The sequence below is a fragment of the Clupea harengus genome, chromosome 13 (genome assembly GCF_900700415.2).
Source record: "Clupea harengus chromosome 13, Ch_v2.0.2, whole genome shotgun sequence".
Lineage (NCBI taxonomy): Eukaryota > Metazoa > Chordata > Actinopteri > Clupeiformes > Clupeidae > Clupea > Clupea harengus.
In genome coordinates, this window is record NC_045164.1 from 4,143,734 (window position 1) to 4,167,199 (window position 23,466).

General features: G+C 43.2%; 1 protein-coding gene across 2 annotated transcripts in view; it reads right to left on the bottom strand.

Annotated features, from left to right (window-relative positions):
- The window catches only part of eys (eyes shut homolog), a 181,098-nt gene that overhangs the window by 69,920 nt on the left and 87,712 nt on the right, over positions 1–23,466 (bottom strand). For both annotated transcript variants that reach the window (XM_012816935.3, XM_031578529.2), the window contains 5 exons: positions 21,677–21,801; positions 20,106–20,230; positions 19,056–19,284; positions 6,520–6,710; positions 5,308–5,399 (listed from right to left, as the gene is read on the bottom strand). In XM_012816935.3, the coding sequence (XP_012672389.2) occupies positions 5,308–5,399; positions 6,520–6,710; positions 19,056–19,284; positions 20,106–20,230; positions 21,677–21,801 (762 nt within the window). The remainder of the gene's footprint in view (positions 1–5,307; positions 5,400–6,519; positions 6,711–19,055; positions 19,285–20,105; positions 20,231–21,676; positions 21,802–23,466) is intronic.

Genomic DNA, 23,466 nt, shown 5'->3' on the forward strand with positions numbered 1-23,466 from the left:
CCCGAAAGTTGTTTACGATCTCAGATCTGCTGAGAGAAAATGGCGTAAATCCAGCAACCTTGCTGATCTCACGGGTTATCAGTCGCTCCTATCTTCCTTCTCGTCCACCATCAGTGCTGCCAAAACTGCTTTATACAAATTATTAGATCAGCAGTACCACAGACACCCGGAAATTATTTTCAACCTTCAAAACATTACTCAATCCTTCACGACAACGACAGATACGAACCTCTCAGCTGACATCTTTGCTTTTTTCTTTATTGAAAAGGTAGCGAAAAATCAGTAGCCAATTCACTGAACCACGCAGAGACAACCAGTGTCCACTGGTTAAGGGTGCATCACTCCTCCGGGTCAGTGCTCTCACTGAGGGCAGGGTACCTGCAAGCCAAATATGTATCAGTCCTACTACATGCCTTTCTCTACCTCCTCTGGTCAATGGCACATCTCTTTCTTATTTCACTCCTCTCACTGAAAACAAGGTATCAAAATTGCTGCCGTGTGCTGCCGTCTTACTACATGCTGGACTCCATTCCTGCCAACTTCATCCAAGCCATGTCTCCCACCATTGTGCCAGCTATCACACATGTGACAAATGCTTCACTGGCTTTGGGAACGCTTTCAACCACATTAAAACCGACTCGTGTAACAGCCCTCAAAAAGCCTTTACTCAACACTGCTCAAGTTGAGAACTATCGGCTGCTCTCATTACTTCCATTCTTATTGAAAGCTATCGAAAGGGTGGTTCCTTATCGCAGTGTACTGCGATATAACAGAATGGTACATGACGTCAGTCATGGGCCCAAATCGAAGCATTTATCCATTCACGCCTGAAAGGCTACGACTCGTGCGCTCTCTCCTGAGCCCGCCACCTCAGGAGCTTATAAATTCAGCAGCGCGACACGAACATATCCTCTTTGAAAACTTCGCAAGACGAAGCACCCAGCTCCGAGTAATATCCTCTACGCTACCCGGTCAAAGAGTTTTGTGTGCTATTTGCTCTCTACGAGTTGGTGAGTTATTCGGGTTCTTTTACCCTCACTGGCTCAGGGCGCTGCAAAATTCGTTGACTCAACTGATTTTTGAAAGTAGAGCCGCTATCCTAGCTAACTAGCTGGCTAAGTTTCTGACTAGCCTGCTAGCTTTGCTAACCAACGTGTACGTTGCTAATAGTGTGCTTGTGTATTAATACTTTCTTCTAATTTCAGAACAAAGATGTCACGGCAATACCCCGACTGTGGGCATGTGCGGGTCAAGGGTGACCGCCACCGTCGGTGCGTGGCCTGCCTCGGCAGGGCCCACGCGGAGGCGGCGCTCTCAGGCGTCGACCCTGCCTGTGGCATCTGTGCTAGCCTCATGCTAGCTAAGGCTACGAAGCGTCTCGCGCTATGGGAGCGCGTGGACGCTGAGAGGGCTGCACCGGCTCCATCCGGGGTTATTACCCCCGAAGGGCCGAGTGCGCCCTCAGCCTTGGGCAACGTCGGTGCAAGCAGCCGCTTTACTGCCGCAGCTTCACCCATTAGCCTCTCCCCGTCGCCGTCGCCTGCCAGCCTGAGGGCCGCCGGCCGCGAGGCGGTGGAGCTACCACCAGCCGAAGACCAGCCCACGCTGGAGCTGGACTTCGGGTTGGATGACGACAGTCTGCTGGACTACTCTTTCTGTCTTCTGGACAGCGTTATAGATCCACACTGCCAGACTCAGGAACCGTTCCTATCCCAGTCGAATATATCTCCTGAACCAACCTCACTGGGCGTTCTTTCAATGAGTCATGGCAAAGACAAATGTCCATATTACATGCCCTCTCCACAGAGGTGCCCCAAGGCTCAGTGCTCGGCCCCTTTTTGCAATATACACCACCTCCCTGGGTCCTATTATCCGTTCACATGGCTTCTCATCACTGCTACGTAGACAATCCCCTAAACCGGTCATCCCTGCCAGATGACCCTGCAGTCTCGACTTGACTCTCAGAAGTGTCCATGGCACTCTAAGACTGAACCAAAAAAGCAATAATTGTCATCCCATCAATCTATCCATAAAAAAAATCACCAAGAAACCTTCCGAGAAACCTAGGTGTCATGATTAATGACCACCTATCCTTCTCTGACCATGTTACGTCTGTCTCCGGGTCATGCCACTTTGCACTATACAACATAAGAAAAATCAGGCCTTACTTGTCACAATATGCCACCCAACTCTTGATACAGGCCATGGTTATCTCTGCCTCAACTACTGCAGTGCCCTTCTAGTGGGTCTAGTGAGTATATCAGTGTGTCTGGTTCTCGATCACCCTAAAAGTGTCCATGCCACTCTGCTGCTCATTGACCTCCACTGGCTACCCATGGCCACCAAATTCTAATCACTAATGTTTGCCTACAGAGTGACATCTGGGTTTGCATTCATCTACTTGAACTCAATCATACAGGCTTATGCTCCTTCTCGGCCACTGTGTTCCTCCAAGGAACGTCATCTACACACAATACAATTCTAGTCCAGACTGTTCTTGTTTGTAGTTCCCCGATGATGCAACAAGCTCCCTTTCTATCTTCAAGAATCTCTTGAAGACTCATCTCTTTCAAGAAAACCTCCTCTCCTTTAACACTTTAACACCCTAACATACCTAGCTTGCACTTACTGTGCACGTCTTTACCTGATCCCTTTGCACTTTGTCTTACTGAATATATTTACTACTTAGATCTAGATCTAGTACTTTAGTACTTCCTGCTTACTCCAAGGTCTCCTACTGTACTGAGACTTAAATGTTGTTCCTTAATTGTAAGTTACGTTGGATAAAAGCATCTGCCAAATGAGTAAATGGAAATGGAAAGCATATTCTTTAGGTCAGGCATTCCATCATGCAAGCCTCTAATACCATCTCATAACTGTATAGAGCATTTCGTTTTCACAGTTACTTCTTTTAACTTTATGCCTAGGTTTGTTTTTAGAACCCACTAAATAATATAACTTCTCATCATATCCCAATGACTCGAGTGAGAAATTTGTTAAAATATTTCTATTGCCATGGTAAAGCCATGAGTCTCTCTCTCATGGCTACACAAGGGAACCTTCTCACATGGATGTGTGGGATATTATAGGATATGGGCACAGGCAAAATTCTGAGTGTTAATATCTTTGTGCTCTGTTGCACAGTTGACTGTGTTCACACTACTCAGCTGCTTTAACAAATGTGTAGACATAACCCTTTTGGCATTTTCAACAAGGTGTCACCAGACTGTGAACCTTTGTCAAGTAGTGAAGTCATGTCTGGTCTTGCAAGTCTAACTTTTATCTGACACCTTCTCACTTTGAGCCCCTCAGAAGTTCATTAAAATTACTGAAACTTAACCTAAACAAAAGCCTTGATTTATTTCTAAATGTAAACAGAGCATGAAAACAGATTGTAGATAAACAAACAAACAAACAAGAAAGAAATGTAAAAGTTATTCTGTTTTTTTTCTGTACACTTTTCAGTTCATGTATCATTTCCCTTTCGTTTGACTCTGCTTAAATAGATCATTCCTCTCATATGGTTTTCAGTGAAAGATTTATATGTGCAAACACTCAATTCTAAACAGCCAGGTTAAGCTTGAATGAGAATGAGTAGATTTAATTTGTTATTATAAAAAGTCAATAAAACAAATGGATGCAGATGTGTGGAGCCATACTTTCTAGGTCCAACACCTCCTTTTCTTTCTCTTTCGAGACACCTTGTGTGTGTGTGTGTGTGTCTTGGACGCGGTGTTCCAAAGCTGTTTTTACGCCTTGGGAGACTTCCAAAGCTAATTCTGCCCTTCGTAACAACAGGGGAGAAAAGATAATTACCTAAGTGCGGATTCTGGGCTAACTATCTGCAGCTGGAGGGCAGTCTGCCCACAGATGCCCAGCCCACTCCTCCACCATCACCACCTCGAAGGTCCCTGGTGTACACGATGCGAGAGTATGTCCAGGAAGCAATCAGACCTGATTTGTTAAGCCTGTGATTCATTGGGCCACGGCGTTTGCTGCCTTGACTAACACGGACGAGAGACCTCGAGCCCCCATAGGCCTCTCTTTCATTCTCCATCTCTCACTGTCTGTCTTTCTCTCCCTCTCTCTAGGTCTCTCTCTGTCTCTCTCCCTATCCCTCCCTCCCACCCTCCCTCTCTCTGTCAATCTCTCCAACTCTCTCCCTCCCTCTTTCATTCTCTGTCTCTCTTTCTCTATCCCTCGTCCCCCCCCCTCTCTCTCTCTTTCTCTGTCTGTCTTTCTCTCCCTGCAGAGCACAGCACAGAGAAGTGGTTAATTTAGGAGCGCTCTGCCAGAGCGGCCCTGGACATTTGCCAGAGGGCACCGGGCATCGGGAGTCCTTGAGCGGGCAGCCCCTGGTGGATTTTCTATTAAACATATAGAAAATTGCCTCTGACTGGAGAGATGTGCTAAAAATCCCATAATAAAGTGGGCATGGGCGATGGCCGCCGCGGAGGCGGAGGATGGCAGTGGTGCTGAAGCTGCATCTGGGTCGAGCAAGACAGAGATGGAATGTCAGGGGGCCATCGCACGATTATGAAGAATTTGCTTTGGTGGAGGTTAAAGCCGCAGCCACCCCCCCCCCCACCCCCCACCCTGCACTCTAGATATGACAGCTCGATACTGCCAGATCTTTACAGAGCTGGCACCGGCGAGGCTGATTGATTTGTGCAGCTGTTGCATTTTCAGCGATGCCGCTCTTTAATTCCATTGAAAAACAGATATGACAGATTAATACACTTAAGATGAATAATTGGCTGGGACTCAAGCAGAGGTAGCCGGAATGTGTGCAGTTTTTGAAAGCTGCCAGCTCTCATACGGCACTTGAAAGCTGTGATCAACATGGCCATTTTGAAACACCCCCTGCATAATATATTCATGCACTGAATATGCCAGACAACAACAGGCAAACAAACTGCATCCTATTTCACCTCCTCTGACATAATTTCTCCATCAGAGTCAGCCCTGGTACCACAGTTAGGCTGAAAATGAGGCAGCCACCCAACCAAAGTTTTGTGACCAAGATTCATTATAACCCAATGGGTTGTTATACAAATTGCAGTATGCAGCAGCCTTCCTGATGAATAAATGGACAAACCAGAAGTGATGTTATTGTGCCCATTACCGCCTGGCCGTACTGTAGGAGGGACCCAGAGCCTCACCCGCTACACCACCGCTAATTTTTCATTATGTTGCTTCACCAGCAATGCTTTCTGAAAGGCCACAGAGTTCAGGGAAAGCTAATAAACACAGTGCCTGTTCTGATGTTTGTCATTCTGCAGACTGAAAATGAGAAAATAACCTTACCTGACATGAACCAGATACTCTGCCCCATCAGCAACATGTATGCTGGTATTGATCTGGCGAATGCCCTCCTCTTGGTTGCATGAGAAGTCATACTGGAGTGGAATTAGAATACAGACGAACAAATGGGATTTTGTTTGGAAGAGACACATAGAAGACCCCTGCATAACAACACTGACATCTAACAGAAATTGGAAGCAAAAATGCCTGATAAATATTACATACAGTACATACATACAAACACAAACACACACACACACACACACACACACACACACACACACACACACACACACACACACACACACACACACACACACACACACCCACACACACACACACACACACACATCATAGACAGGACAGCATTGACACTGTGACCAAGACTAAGGAAATGAGTCTTACAATGTCACAGTGCAATGATGAACACTTGAGTCAATGTGTGGCAGAGGTGTTTTTTTGACACAGATTATTATGGTTTTCCCCATTAGCAATGGAATCACAGTTGTAGCAGATTTGCTCACATAAATCAAATATTTTCAGTACCTAGAAGTGTGGTCCTCTGAAGTGATTACATTATCAGCCGCTTAAAGAGCTCTTTTCCCCTACGCTAAGGCCTGCAGCCAGTACTTCTATGCAATCCCTTGTTTGCTTTGAACTGTATAGCAGTAAGAGATATGCAATCACACAAATAATTGTGTGTTGATGTGATGAAGATGCAAATGGAAGCAAATGGAGGATTCCTATTGGAAGTTGTAAATCTATAGATTTTATCTATAGGCTTATATTAAAATGGATCAAAGGCTCAAAAACACCAAAGAGTGGAAGCACAAACACAAACAGAGAAAGCAACTGATTTGAAGTAAAAAAAAAAACATTTAAGCAAATGGCCATCTTGATATTCAGTCGCGGTCCAGTGCTATCTAGCAAGACCACAAGAGTTCTTTGAAGGCTTAAAGGTTACATTGGTCTATACTCACCAACTCAACAGAACTGTTTACAAGTTCACTTTCATTGCAGCCAGAGTGTGTTCATTGCAACGCAGATATTCATATTCATTACTTGGCTCTGCCATGAACATGCATGAGCCAACCGCATCCCCTGTCCATGCCATACACGTTCACTCAATATACACAATATATACAGTTCACCTTGGAACCCCTATCCCAATAACACAACTTAATGGCACTGTGCATTAGACACACATGGCATTACCTGAAGTGTGCCTTCATGGATGAAGAGCTTAATGAAGAAGAAGGCACTGACATCACGTCCTTGGTCTGAATATAGAAGAGTGCCATTGACTTCCAGGGTCTGAAATCTCATGGTGATTGTGCTCGCCGTTCCCAGGTCAACTCCTTGGAACTCTAGGTAGGAGTCACCTGAATACCTCACGTAGCTGACGTCTGTGGAGGTAACAATATAAAAATAACCCAATTCAAAATGTGTCGGGCAAGTTGCCAATATCATTAAATGACTACAATGTGGTAAATCATTAAGCAGCTTTCAAAGTTTGACGCTTTTTTTGCCATGACAACATACAGTAAGAACACCACCTGCACTCCATCTGCTGTGCTCGGATATAAAACCTGTCTGAATAATAATCCAATTAATCTAATCTAAATGTTATCTTGGTGAGTTCATAAAAAAGCAATAACAACTCATTATTATAAATTGGTGTGCTTTTTTTTTTCTTGTTCCAGATTGTGAATTGATAATTATTGAGTTACCACCACATCTGCGTCTTACATTCCACAAAGCACTGAATGATGACAGTGACTGCATGTTTTAGGTAATATTTCACTTTAAGACATCTAAAAACACCACTCTTCAGCAGCATGAACATTCTAATGCCAACTATTACCGAACTGCCATTGTCTCACTGTGTTCAGCAAGCCGTCATGTGATGTCTTTCTGAAGTAGGAAAGGGTGAAAGGTCCACCCAATAGTGTACAGCTTTGTTGAATCTGCCACAAAAGGGCTTTCAAAACTGAGAAATATCTGAGCGGTGGTGATGCAAGTCACAAAACTATGGACTCGTGTTCATGTATGAGTCCAGGTCCTGAGTTCATGCACTCCGAACACACAATACCAGTCATTTCCGTTCCCCTCCAAATTAGTCCATCCTCAGAGATCACAATGCCCTTGAAACGCTCAGTAAAATACCAGTTCAACAGCACACCATGATTCAGTAGTTGAACACAATGGCAAAACCATACAGAGAGTGGCTGCCACAGAGAGAGTGCCGAAGGCAAGCGCCCCGAGCAGCGCTGGATCAGGCAGTGAGCATGGGGGAGAGGCCATGCCTTTGCCCTCACAGAGTGGCGTGCGGTCACACAAATAACTGTGTGTTAATGCCCTCATGGAGGGGTGTTAGTGGTCTCTTCATTTGGGCTTTTCGGAGCAGGCAGGCTTCACTGAACGCTGAACTGAATGCAAGGGCTCAGTCAGCGCCAGAGCTACCGGTGCGTAATCCTCACCGACCACTAGGATGATCTGGATAAACCAGCGCCACAGGTCAGGTAGGGAGGTATTTTAGAGATTTTCAAATAAAGGACACTCAAAGCTGAGGTAGCTCAGAAGCCATTACATATATTTAAGATATACTTAAGATATTAAAACATATTTTTAAGATATTATCTTGAAATTATGATTTAATGTCTTGAAATAACGACATGCTATCTTGAAATAATGAGATAGTATCTTGAAATTACAACTTAACATCTTGCTATTTTGAAATATTGTCTTGAAATGACGACTTAATATCTTGAAATAACGAGATGGTAACTTGAAATAACGACTTAATATCTTGAAATAACAAGATCAAATCCACCTACTCATTGTCTCAGTGGTTCCATTTTTCTCCCTTGAATTGTCTGTCTGTAAAATCTAACACTGATACAATAAATACAGCCAAGCATCAAAGCTGAATCGACCAAAGACCTCTATGAAAACACATCTGCACAAGTGCCAGAAGGACGCATTTGAAAGAAGTACTGTTCATGCACTAACAGTAATCATGATGCTACTTCTGATTATGTATAACACTCTTTCTAGTTTAGAACAACACATTGCCACTATATTTTTGACATTGGAGCTTCTTATTTAAAAAAAAAAAAAAAGCGTATTTTCTTAAACCCATTGGTTTTCTCCATCAAGCAACTCTTGTAGGAGAGTCACATTACCCCATGTTATAATGACATACTAAATAATTAAGCTGTAATTAAAGTTTAAGAAGCATGTGTGACACCATTATGTTGTGAAATTAGATGTGTAAGCCTGTTCTGTACATGACCTTCTTGTCATGGATTTGACCCTCCGTGTAAGTGTTAACCAGGGGGGCGAATAACTCACAGCTTTTCGTGTGAATGCTGTTCAGTATGTTTTTATTTTTATTTCTTTTTTTTTGCTGTTGTGACCTCTGTGCTCTGAAACAGAGGCTTTTCACACTGATTAGCATTATCATCACATTGACTTTGCGCCGACCCTCTGCGAATTCAAGAGCATTATACAACACTCACACTATTTATAATAACCTTATAAACCATGCCCTGAATAAAGCCCTTGCAGTAATGCACAAAATACTCATAAGTAAATAGCTCAACCAGTGCATACTTAACATTGCATTTATGATAATCACATGCAAACAGAAAAAAAATCTTTACATCTGCGCATTAATTAGCAAGTGCTTTCACAGTCACAAGTGCTGCTCAAGCTATCAATAAAGAAGGCACCAAATCTACCTGTATTAGGTCTCATCAGTGTGCAAACCTCTTGGCTTTGCCACAAGCTGTGAAGCATGTAAGTGACTCCAGCACTACAGGCAGGGAGAAGATATCTAGCTAAGAGGCAGGTTTATTACATGGCTCATTGTAAGTTGTGATAACCCTGCCTTCTACCGTCCATTTTACCGGGTAATTGCAGGACATTTCAGTGAAAGTCGCACCAGCTCCGAGCTTTATTGGGGGTAGTGAAGCAGACAACTTAGCAGACTTAATCATCAGACTTGCACAATTTTGTCGGAGCGCTAAGCTAGTTTATGCCTAATGAGTGTCTCATTTTGTTGAAAATGTTACAATTTTTTTCTCAGGAAAAGAGTCCTACGCAGTGACTCCAACACAATGTTGCCCTGATTCATGTTTGTTTCCTGTGTGCTTTACTGGAACACGCCTCGGAAACGAAGCAAAACAGTGTGGGGGAGCTGAGCAAGCCTCCGAATGCATTTGCCTTAAAACTCCATTCCCAGTGAGATGTCAGCATACACAAAGAGAGGCTTTGTAGGCGTTCATATGTAACTCAAATAACAGGTTTAAAACAGTTTTTTAAAATAAAATATCATGTAAATATTGTGGCATTTCAAAAGCAATGTTTCATTACTATAATGTCTGGGGGGTTTCATTGACATGTCAAGTATGTAAAATTGAGGGCCATACAATAGTGCCCATTCATATAATCATCTCTACAATGTAATAAACAAAACAGCTTCATCTGATTGAAAAGCCAAGTATTTGTTTGATCAGTTAAATAGAAATGACAGTTTTATAGCTTATAAAAAAACAAGGCCTGTTGAATGCAAATAGCATTGCCTCTATAACACTGGAATATGAAATACCAGACTCAATCACATTTACTCTGACAAATGAAAGCCACACAAGTTGAGATTGACTGAGTCGGTTCTGAGTGGATACAATCTTTGAGATGCTTAAAAGAGAGGCAATGGCCAAAGCAGAAGGAAACGACAGGCTCCAAGTGACACAGTGAACAACCTTCCCGTTAAGAAACTGCGTTTGTTTACTTTCAATAGCCAGCAAATGATTCACTAATTAGAATATCACCCTACTAATCATAAACCTTCAATCCATTTATTCAAAATCGTTTCACGGACAATTGCAATTACTGTTTGCACATAATACACATATGTGGGATATTTGCCATTCATCCCACACAGCTGAATTCAAATAAAGTGGGGGAAGGAGCAAGAGTGCATAGCCGTGCACTAAGTAGCCAGGCAAACAGACTGTAATTTTAGGGCTGCACTAACATACTCTTCTGCTGATTAGATGGTTACACCCAGGTCAGTCCTCCGTAGTAAAACTGTACCTGATTTTTCACATACTGTAGGTCTGCTAGTGACATCAGACGAAACCTGCTGCTTTTACGATAAGGTATAAAATGTGTCGAAGCACATCGACAATAAACAGCCCATCATTCAAGGGGCTGCAATATACTAATCAGCATGCTGGATTTACTCTTTGTCGTTTGGTTCCCACAGAAACGCATAAATCTGTCTGTACATGCTGTAGTTCGATACGACCAATACCTGCTTGGGCAGCTAACATCTGAGCGGAGATGAGAGAATTATCGGGGGCAGAGGGAGGCTGTGATCTGAGGAATTAATGAGAATTGAATGAATTGTGACTGAGGCTGCGCTATCTCCTCCCCCTGTTGTCACACTGAGCTTTTGCTTGTGCTGATGATGGAAAATTACCCCTCAGAGACAAAGCCATTCATTAATTTTAAAGCCTTGTTTGGTCTGATGTAGGCTTTGATGCAGTCTTAGGCGACAGCCAGGAGGTACTGGAATGGCTAATTAGCAGTTAGCTCCAGTCTCTTTCCCAGGTTCCACTTTTTGTGCACTAACTGGTTAGGCTCGCCAGCTTCCAACTTTCTCGCTTTCAATGCCGACTCCCTGCGAATAGGAGTGAAATTATATCCCCCCTTCGGCAATCTTTTTTTTTTTTCTACATCACAGGAAGATGCCCAATGTTTGCATTCCTTTAAGGTAATTTTTTTCAAAGAATTGTAAAAAGGGCCTAAAAGGCAGGAAAGCAGGTGCTTTTCACCATTCAAGAGGCAAGCTCACAGTTGGAGAGAGGACAGCATATTTGGGGTCTCTTTTCGTAACACTGCAATTGCTCATTAATTACCCATGCAAATTCCTGACTTGGCTCATCTGCATCGCTAACTACCATTACAGGGTGTCAGACTGTAATGAGGGGATGCGGACGTGGATGCAATGAGGGTATGGGGGGAAGGGAAGATGCGCAAATTAGCATTTACAGGTGCAACCAGGTAATGATTTACTTATGGCCTCCCAGCTGATGGCGAGGCAGTTTCACAGTGCAATCCCCTGTCCAATGATAGCATAGTGATACGGTAAGTGCTGTATAGAGAGAAAGGAGAGAGGGAGAGAGGGGAAGAGAGAGAGAGAGAGGAGGAAAGGGAAAGATACACGGAAAGAGAGATGGAGAGAGACACACAGAGAGATAAAGAGCGAGAGAGGGAGAGACACAGAGAGAGATGGAGCGAGAGAGAGATAGAGTGAGGCAGAGAGGGAGAGAAAGAAGGATGTTGAGCGGCTGGCCTGCTGGCTTGACCTGGCACAGTATTCCTGCCTGAATGAAAAATGCATTCTTAAATGGCACTCGCTTGATATGAGAGGACTGTGTGTTCTTTACTGTTACCCATTCACATCTCAGCTTACATGGATTTCCACTTGTTTTGTTAGGTGTACAAGAGCGGGTGAAATGACAGACCACTGCTGCCTATGCATTTTTTTCTTAGGTCTACAACAGTGAAAAAACAATACGTCTCCTGAATACGTTGACACCTTTGCAATCCATGTATCCCATGTGCTGACTCTGGGTGAAGGGGGAGGACTTGTTTTTCTTTTATTTCTTTTTCTTCTGGCCTCAATCCAGAAACAGCCTCACGGCGTGCAAAAAGAAAAACAGAACAGTCGTGTGGTCAATCAATCTGGCTTATTTCCTTCCCTGAAAAATACATCATCCTGATGCCCTGAACAGCCGATTGTGACAATGTGATTCACACTGCACTACTCATTTAATTGATTTCCATTCATCTTTGATTTTTCTTTATATTGTGTGGCCTTTATTTGCCTTCAATGTAACCAAGGTGTACGTGGGTTCTTTTACGTTATTGTTTTGTTTTTATTTGTGTTGCCTGACACGCTCTCATGTATTTTCATTTTCTTATTTAGTTGTGCATGACGCACGGTCGGGTGAGCTCCCCGTCTTTCCACATGTCCGGTTTATAGGGTACTTTGACCGGCTCTAATCAATCTGATTGATTGAGCTAAATGACAGGTTTGCCTGGCTGTGTTCTGGGATGTCAGTGATCACCTGGTCTATTTAAATCCGAATGGTGGAATGTAAGGGAGGCTCTTTGTTTAGTGAACGATATGTGCTTCTTATGCCCGGTGGTGCTGTGAGCGTGTGGTTGTTGCAGCCTCCTCTGCTACCAGTCTCCATCGGGGGTGTCAGTGTGGAGGTGGTCAAAACCTACAAGTACTTAGGAGTTCATCTGGACAGTAAACTGGACTGGTCAGCCAACATAGATGCCATCTATAAGAAGGGTCAGAGCCGGCTCTACTTCCTGAGGAGGCTGAGGTCTTTCAATGTCTGCAACAAACTCCTGCGCATGTTTTACCAGTCTGTTGTTGCCAGTGTGCTGTGGTGTGCTGGGGAGGCAGCATGAAGTAGAGGGATGCAGGGCGACTAGACAGGCTGGTGAGAAAGGCAGGAGCTGTTGTTGGCATGGAACTGGACTGCCTAACATCAGTGGCGGAGAAAAGGACATTGAGTAGGCTGCTGACCATCTTGGACAATGACCACCACCCCACTACACAGTACTCTTAACGGACAGAGGAGCATTTTCAGTGGCAGACTCCTGTCACTGTCATGCTCATCGGACAGGCTGAGAAAGTCCTTTGTCCCCAGGGCAATACAACTCTACAATGCCACGCAGAAGGGGAGGGGGAGGGAGATGGACTTCTCTGCATGAGTCTACCTCAGTCTCCCCTCCTCTTCTCAGCTCTTAATTTTTCCATCCCTGTCCATCTTTTTATCTTTTTACTCTTTTACTGGCTATACTAGCCCATTGCACAGACTGTACTATTTATATCACTTTGCACTATCCTCACACACACAAGCACAAGTACTCAATCCTTGCACTATCCACACAAGCACATGAACACTATCTCTCTGCATTCTTTGCACTACTTTCCTCGTGAACATCAACACTGACACAACCAATTTTTGCACACTGTAATATCTGTATAATATCTGTATACACCCCACTCCCTGTGAACATGTTCTCCCTATGTGTATTGTTTTTCTACTGTGATTCTACTGTGATTTGTGTATGTATGTTTGTGAGTTAAGTTAAGTGTATAAGCTACTGGATGACCTAAATTTCCTTCGGGATTAATAAAGTATCCATCTATCTATCTATCCATCCATCTTTTACTAAAGCTTGGTATGTGACACTGTTACGCCCCTCTACACCCCTACTGGCTTGCAGTGGCAGTGCAACAGTCTTTGGGTGGTGAATGGACGTAATAAGCTTGATTGTCCACACTAACCTACTACACTGATCACCACACTAACCTACTACACCGATCACCACACTACCCTACTACAACGATCACCAGGCTACCCTACTACACCGATCACCACACTACCCTACTACACCGATCACCACACTACCCTACTACACCGATCACCACACTACCCTATTACAACGATCACCAGGCTACCCTACTATACCGATCACCACAATAACCTACTACACCGATCACCACACCGTATATTTAGTCAATCAGGGACCAAGTCAGTTAGGACAGCCCAGCGGTAAACATCACTTACCAAACCTTCGAAAGGGGCGCAAAAACACTGTAGTGACTATTTCATCCCTTTCTGTCTCTGAACCCTGCAGCTATGGAATTGAGTGTCAATCTAGGCAAATCGCCTCTGTTCCACTAGGACTATCAAACATGTGCAATATCGCTGCAGGTAACTTTGTCAGTTATTGGCTCTGTCGGATACAATGGCTCTCCTGGAGCTGAAGGGTAGTGCAATATACATAAGAGTGATGAGATTGTGCTGTTTGATATGCAAGGCACTTAACAACCAGTGTCACAGGTTCTGCTTATTTGCAAGCCCAGATTAGGATGAATAGTTTGTTAAGTGATTTAGTCAGTTTACATTTTGCTTTTCAGCAAATTAGTCTTTCTGCTTTTCCCCCTGAAGGATATTTCAATAAGGAGAGGCCTTAGCTCATGAATATTCAGAGTGCTGTTGTGACACAAGCATGACACCGAGATCCACCTGAGAGACTGTGAAAGAAAGACATCAAAAGAGTTCACACTACATCATTTAGACACTGTCAGCATAATTATAATTCATAAAAGAGTCTTCAGAAGAAAAGTTTGCAGCATTAGCCCAGTTCGTTTAATCCATTCAACTAATCGTACAACAAAACTCTAAGTAGTTTACTTAGTTTTGCAAATACATGACCCTGTTCTGTTTCTGCACCTCATAGAGGATAGCAGGGTCCCAGTGATTCTATGGTCATATCTCTAGGGTGAAACACTGGTATTGATAAAATACCTAGTGTGAGAAGGTGACATTTTCTTCCCCTTCTCACTGTCTCATCAGGAGTTTGGCCCTGGTGTGGGGTGGACTACCCCGCCACAATGGTTCGATCCAGGCTTCCCCCACCATAGTGGCTGGACCCGGAAGACCAAAGTGTCTCAATTGAACTCAGCTGGCGGCCCTATTTAAAAGGCGCCTCATGTGCATGAGGAGAGACTTTTTTCTTACCACTTGAGATGGCCATGGGAGAACTTTGCAAGAAGGCATGAGAGACTGGGAAAGGCGTTTGCGTTTAAGAACACTTACCTGCTGTGAGGTGAAGTGGATTTAGTATCTAGCTGTGTGGATACTGTTAGGGCTTTAGATGTGTTCCTTCTGAACCTGTGCTGTAAAGATGTTCCTTCTGAACCTGTGCTGTAAAGATGTTCCTTCTGAACTTGTGCTGTAAAGATGTTCCTTCTGAACCTGTGCTGTAAAGATGTTCCTTCTGAACTTGTGCTGTAAAGATGTTCCTTCTGAACCTGTGCTGTAAAGATGTTCCTAGTGAACCTGTGCTGTAAAGATGTTCCTTCTGAACCTGTGAATCTGTGTCTAGCATGCTCAAGGATCTGCCTAGTTCTCCCTTATGTCTGTAGCACTTTGAGTGCGGCCATCTTTTGTGTTTGTAAATATTTGTTTGTTTATTCTATAGACCTGTTTCGGGGTGGATACAAAAGAATTCCCCCAGGTAAATAAATGAGAATATAGTTGGGTATACAAGCCACCATCTCCTGCACCCTTCTTCCCAACAACACCACTCAGTCCAGTCGCGACCTCCCGTCCGGTCCCTCACACCTAGATTCACTGTATTGCAAATGGCTTGTGGCTGAAACTGTCGTATATATGAAATATTTCCACAGCTTACAGAAAACATAAAAAACATTTTTTAAATAATTAGGATTAGCTGTGAGGACAGTAAATGGAAATGAGACACCTTAGTAGTGACCACATGCTAATCTCGAGGGCTTCAGGTTTGGGGGCTAATGCTATTTATTCTCAGTCCCATCTGGCTGCGAGTGATAGCAGGTGCCGGTGCCCTGCGGTGGGCGCCTGAGCTTGTCGTCTCGTGATCTATCGCGGAGCTTTCTCTCAACAGTGGAGTTATGAGTAGACTGTCCGACTCAGTCACCACCGCACCCGATTAAACACGAGCCTGCTAAGGTGACAGACATGCAGGGCCTTTAAGGCATAGTCCTTACAGTGTCTAAATCATGTCCGAGTGATATCACTGTTAAGTGAAATAGCAGTGCTTCTGTGGTCACAGAGACCCCCATCAGAGGACATAGAGAGTGTAAATAATGTGCCTTCCTTATTCGTTAGGAAGTGATAGCATAGTGTGAAGAAGTGATTTATCATACTTTTTCTGACCTACACACAGTCCACTGCAGGTCACCTGGAGGTTGTGCCTCTGTCCAGCTAGCCAACAGCCTCAGCACTATTTTCTGTTTGCTTAACATTAAACATTTTTTACACACAAAAAAAAAACACTAGGGGAAAAAAAGTTAACTTCTCCTAGTTTTCTTGTATCCTTTGAAATTCATGTTCACATTGTTTGAGCTCTCAGGTAGAAATAGAAGAGACAGGATGGCACAAAGTGTGTGCAGAGGTTTCACTGAGTGCCATGAGAATCTATTTATAGTTGTACCTAGGGCACTGGTTGTTTTTAGAGAGCGACCTACATAGATATATTCATGAGATTTTGGAGACCTCATTGGTATTGTGCCAATAGTAGTGCTATTTTACAATCATCATAAGATCTTAATATGTCTAATGATGAAATGATCACACCACACTAATTAATGGTGCTTCGCTGAAAACAATATTATGCAAGATTAAACGGAACCTTGAGTAATAACAGATAGCATCTATAAACTCTTAATGTCAGGATGACTATTAATAACCAATATCAGATAGGAAATCTGTTTGTTGAAATATTTAGTTTTTCACTTTATTTGACTGCATCTGATTAGTAGAATATGTTAAGTATATTATGTTAACAATCAAGCATAACAATCAAGCACACTACATCCATCAAAGAAACGGAAATCAGGGGGAAATCAAAGCACAATCATGTAGTTTGTCAGTTGTGAGTCTTTAAACATTTTGTTCCACATTGTGCATGATTGTCCTTAACTGTCTGCATAAACGGCCATGACAAATGCTTTAAATGGCATCCTTTCTATTGGATTTGAGTAACTACATTATGCATTTATACAACTAAAAGTTTACAGCCATATCTATTATCTACTATAATCCAGACAATACATACACACACACTGTGATATGGCTGTAAAATGTATATATACAGTATATATATATATAGATAGAGAGAGAAAGAGATAGATAGATAGATAGATAGATAACTAAACAGTATGTAGGTATAAAACACATAATGTAAACACTCATGTCAGTGCACAGGAGCTGAGCTGAGTGGAGCTGGTCCAGCGCTCCAGCCCTCTGTCCTGGGCTTGGGCACACTGCATCAGAGCCAGCTCACAGGTCACTGGAGAGTGTCAAAACAATACACAGCCTGTAGGAGATCAGGTCATCTATCTATCAAATAAGCCTCATCAGAGCAGGTCAAACTGATGGCCAAATCCATTATTGATGATGGATTTAGAGAGCCTCTTCGAGATTATAACTCAGCGGCTCGGCGCGGTTTATCTGCCGGCGATCTCGACCCCAATCTCAACCTGTCTGCACGATCCGTCTCTGATCACTCAGTTGCTCAGCCTCCGCACTTGAGGAAAACTCCAGCAGACACCGAGACATTCTTGAAAGGAGCGCAGAGGAGGTGTGGAGAGCCCCCGCTCTACCTCCATCAACTTCAAGAGGACGCCCCATCTAAATATGCTGGCCACTAAACCCCAGTCTGTGATGGTTATATTGAAAATGTCCCTTTAAATAAGACTGCAATAGTACTAATGGTGACATTTAAAATTGTCCCCATGTTTACTGTGGCAATAACAATACTTACAGATACATACTACTTTCATATAAACTAAACAGAATGGCATCAGTGCCCCTTCAAATTTTACAGACAAAAGGCAAACTTTTTTTTTTTACAATGTTTTAAAAACTATTTTAATTCTAACTGCCACAACAGTGTTAGCAAAACTAGTTGAAGATTTGAAACTCAACTGAATCATATCATGTCACATCAGGTAAACAGTGCAGGGATAGTGATAGAGAAGTTTGTGAATGCACAATACCATTGCATAATTATTTGCATGATATGACCAAAACTGTGTATTTAATTGTTTCAGAGCAGTGACTCGCTGAACATAAATGCAGTGAGAGGAGTAAATCTTTATACAATGGACTTTTAACGGTCGTTCAGTTTGCCTATGGGAGCAGACAAAATAGGAGTTGTGCCGGTTGAGTTTCCTTGGCTATTATATCAGGGTCTCTGCTCCATGATGCTTCAGTGAGTTTCAAAACACACCTATGCCTCAGGGAATATTAAGAGTGCTTTAGCCGGGCCCAAATGCTCCGTGTGGTGACTGCAAGTGTAATGTCTTCAGAAAGCAATCAAATCTAACCAAATCTTAACACTTACAGGGAAATTAAATGAAGTCCACCCCTTCCACCCACACCCACACAAACACACACACACACACTGAATTCTATTAAGACCAATGACTTTTAGTGGTAAGATTACACAATCAAATACTGCCCTTAGAGGACCCTGAATTCCACTAATTCCATTGTGTGGGCCCACTTCATATTAAGTCTCCTTGTTACAATGCACTTCAGTAATGAATAGTTGTGTACTTGTATTTATCATGTTGTACATAGACTACTAAACCTCATTGAAACCTTACCCACATGCACCCCTTGTACTCCCCTGACATCTCATCTGACAGCACACTGTACTGATATAATATACTGTATATATTTACTACAAAGAACCTACGGACAGTTATAGTGTTCCACATTCGGCACGTAAAGTGTTGAGTTTAAATTAACTACTCCATCATGCTACAGACACACCAATGTAAAATACAGATTGTATGTATGTATGTCAGGTTGTACCAACAGGAGTCACAACACACCCTGAGAAAAGACAACGAGGGTTGCATTGCTATTTAAAAGTATAACAGATGTTTGAAGGAATTGCTCAGTTTGCCCTCATAACTGAAATGTTACACTTTTCCTGGAATGCTTGAAGACACAACATGCATAGCTATAGATCAAGAGAACCCCTGGTTAGGAATTAAGGGTTCTAACTAATTTGACTTGTTGCTGGCTATGTTACATTGTAAATTACATTAGTAGTGCGCATGAATAAATAAGATAAAAAAAAGCCTGGCCTACCTGTTGGCTCAGTGTTCTGCAGCACAGGAATTGGCAGGATGGTGGCGGTTGGCAGTGGAAAAAGGGTGCCGGATCCGGGGCCCCACGGGGGCTGCGCCGTCGCTGGCACAGACAGGACACCGGGCTCATCAGGCACGCAGCTGGCTCTGTTGATGCCGTCCACACAGGCGTAGCCGTCGGGGCACGGGTGTAGCAGACAATCATCGTAATTGTGTTCACAGTGGCTCCCCTGGGAGAGGAAGCAGCACACTTGTAGGTAAGCTGGCTGCGAGTGACGAGTGGCTTCTGCTTTGATTCAGATGAGACATCTAATATAGCACTACTGTATGCAAACATATTTCTCATGCCTCTGGGGACCCAGGTGATACACCAAACATTGTACGTGTGATGCAGTCGTTTGATATTGAAATACTGGCTGAATTTAAGCACTTTTGATTGGCGCTCTGATGCAAGGCCTGCCGATGCTCACGTGAGCGCCGAGTCCCGAGGGTGTGTTTTTTTCCCTCCATCTTCCTGTCTGATGATCACAGTAATAATTGCGACAGAGGACACATATGACTTGAAGGGACCTTCAATAAATGTAATATTAAAACGTCTTTGATGCAATATGCTGCAACAAATGATACAGGCCGGTCAACTTGCCACCTGCCAACAATGGGGCTTTGTGCGGGAAGAACATTAGAATTCCTTCCACGGTGCGTGTCTGAAATCCACCTAAATACGGGTGCAAATTAGCTTTACGTCGAGCTGCAGATGCAATTATAGCTAGAGGGCCTCTGGGTTTGGGGCACTACAGAATCCAGCAAGCTCCCGCTCCCAAGAAAGTCAAGGGTAAACAAAAGGCCATTGCTGTGTAGGGGAAGCGGGTTGAGGCTGGGGGTGTGGGTGTGGGGAGCTGAGAAAGACAGAAAGACAAACACTTGACACAAGAAAGACAAACAGTATTGTTTCCCTTATGTCTTGCCAAGAGAAGGGGACAAGACAGAGAGAGGGAGATAAAGATGAAGAGGACGAGGAGGAGGAGGAGGAGGAGGAGCAGACGAGCCTCACCACAAATCCGGGCCGACAGAAACAGGTGTAGCCATGGCCTGGATCGTTCTGGATGCACATCCCTTGGTTGCATGGCTGCGGCAGGCACTCATTAATGTCATCCTTGCAGTGAAGGCCTGTCCAACCTGCCAGGAACAAAAGCCCACAGAGTGCCATGGTGAGCCCGCCCTAGCGCATCGCATCGCCCTCCACCCCCCCTGCCCCCCACCCGACTCCCCCCCCCCAATGCCCCGCTCCCCTGCGCCGTGGCTCTGAAGTGAATATCAATCGTAGCCCAGCACAGTGATTTGCTTTGGCCCTCCATCAGCATGCACAAGTACACTGACAAGAAAAGGCAGAACACAAGGGAATAGGGCAACAGAGAGAGAGAGAGAGAGAAAGGCACAGAAAACAGACGAAAAAGAAAGGCTTAAAGAAAGGAGAAGAAAACTAAAAAAGTGAATACAACAAAATATCCAACCAAAAAATATGGACATAACCATTACTGACTTTTCTCAAAATTCAGTGCAGTAGACTTTGAAATAAAGTTAAGATTTTTCTATATGGCGCGGCAGATGTTTTCTTCATGAATTTATTTTTTAAAGTCATGCCTCTTTCTTCAGTGCAACAACATATCGATCTCTACTCTTCACAAACAGAATATCAGTCTTATCTTCTGACTGAGCTCTCTGTTTGATGGTGAGTGTTATGATCAGTTTACGACTGTTGTTTCAAATGTAATGAAAATGGAAAACAAATGAATTTGGATAGAGTATAATTGAGTATAATATACAAAATGACATAATTCAAGAAACAAATAAGTGAGAGTAGAAATAATAGTGAAGGTACACATCAACCTCCATCATATCCTCTCACGGTCTGACATGTGCCATTATGGATCTCTATGCCATGCCTCGCTAGGTGGCATTTTGATTTATACTAACGTCAACATTTTCCTCCAGTCAGTCTTGTCTGCTTTCCTAGGACTCCATCCTCCTGTAATACTCCATTTTAACTTGTGTCGCTCTAATAATTAGGTGCCCCTGGAAGGCTTAAGATGCTGACTCAGCAGTATTTCCTTTTAAGGCTCCATGGGTCCAGCTGGATGGTAATCTACGAAATGAGAATTAGCTTGCCTTCATCTTGACAACAAAGAATATATAAACTATTTTGATAAAAGGAAATCAGAAAAAACTAAACGTTGTTGACCCCCGACTGTTGCTGAACAATCGCGTTAAATCATGCCCTTTTGTGGAAACTGGCCTGATAAACTGTTAATAAACACCAGCTAGCGTGACTAATTTGGTTTGATTTGCCTTTAGAATATGAAAATGCATATGAAAGCACCTAATAGGCTCATGTTTTGCTTCTCTAACCTCAGAGTCCTCAGGTGCTGGTCTGTCTTTTGTTTTCTTGGATCCATAAACAAATATAAAATGAGGCACGTAATATTAAAAGCACAGTGCAAGCCTTAATGTTCAACATCCAAAACGCCACGCGATAAAAGTGACAGCCACACTGTTCCGTTTGAAATTACTTTTATCCCAGCACACTGGATGTAACCGGGAGGTATTTTCTGCATGAAGCCTTACCTGGTCTACAGTGACAGTAGTATCCGTTGGTAAGGTCCTGGCAGACGGCCCCATTTTGACAGGGTTCGGAGCAGCATTCATTGTGATCCACCTCACAGAAATCACCAACGAAGCCTGGTGGGCAGCTGGAAGATAGTTTAAAAACTTTTATATCACTTCACCTGACTACATTTTGGTTTAAGTACATGCACAGACAGCCACTGACTAACTAAAATATGATACAAAGAGGTTGACCATTGTCATAGAGTAATGGCACTTATGGCCATGCTCAGAACACAAGTTAAGGGTCAAGTATACCATGTCGGACTAAGAATCAGGTTTCACTCTGCCCATATGAAGGTCTGCCCATCACACTTGTCATGTCCAATACTTGCATGATACATCTGTAGTAAAAAGCTTGAATATACTAAATACTTGCATATACTGTACTTCTTTATATATATGCATTTAGAACACATATGTGTTCTGTTGGTGTAAATGAAAAGGCCATAATTATATGTGGTAATACACTGTTATCATATAGGACTATATACAAATGAACATATATACATTTTTCAGACTTTTTCCATATGGGTGCACGGTCCTAATGAACAGTTATTGATGTTGAGTACTAACAGCAAAGCATATACAGTAAAGCCATGAACAGTGAAAGATCTCGCTGTCCTCCGTCGAATTCGTCGGATGCCCACGCTTGGTTCAAGTTAGCTTGTTCAGGAATAACAGACTTGTAGAAGACGGCTTAGCGAAAGAAAGTGTTTTATTCAGTCACTAGCCACGGTCAGCTCGGCGCAGCATGAGCATGCGCTAGGGACGTCTGCTCACGGCTTGGTCTCCTTGCTTCATCTTCTCCAAACATTACAGAGAATACAGACATTTTATATTGCAGAATTAACATGAGGTGTAAAGGGGAGGGGATGGGTGTGTCTGGAGGTCAGAGGGGAAAGTCTAGCTTGACTGGGGCTATGGTCAGGTATGGCCATATAGATGCTAATGCCTTGTGGCCTCGACCACTCTGTCGTGTCTGTAGACAAAAGCCAACTAATGTTTCTAGCTCCAAGACACACAAAAGGCAGGAACCATGTCTGATGGCTCATCAACATAGACAAAAGGCCAGTGGCCACCTCGATGGCTGTGACCTGGTGCTATGCAAACTAGCTTTTTGGGGGTTGTTCACACAACTTGTACACTGTGAAATTATGTGAAGTTATGACAAAACCACATAAATCTAACAACAGGAACTCTTAGCACATGAATAATGTTGTTCGGTTGGGATAGAAAACATGTCATTCAAAATGTATTTCCCCTTTTCAAACCTGACTGACAAGATTCAGCTTGATGACGCCATTCACTCATCCTGAGTGCAATTCAGGCGACTCACGAGCCTTACTCCAACATGAATACAAACACAATCTTTAATGTAGGAGCCCTTTCCTGATAATTGCTACTAATTTGTCCCTTACATCAAGATGCCTTGACAAAATTACACTGGGTATAAAGGTAGGGAGACATCTTAGCAGTTACCCAGTTAGATCATTGAAATGCAATTTAGAGAGGCCACGCTGTTCCCTCGAGGCAGTTGAGTGGCTATCAAATCCACGAATCATCATCCAATCTGAAGCAATCCAGCATTGTTATGCAAAATATGGAGCTTAATATAAAATTGATTGAACCACATTTCTTCCTCTCTCGCCATCCAAGAACGCGTGCTTGTATCCATTACCAAATGAGACGCCAGTAAGAGTGCTCTCTGATACAGGGTGCAAAGAGAGCATTTGTTTTCCATTTGAGAA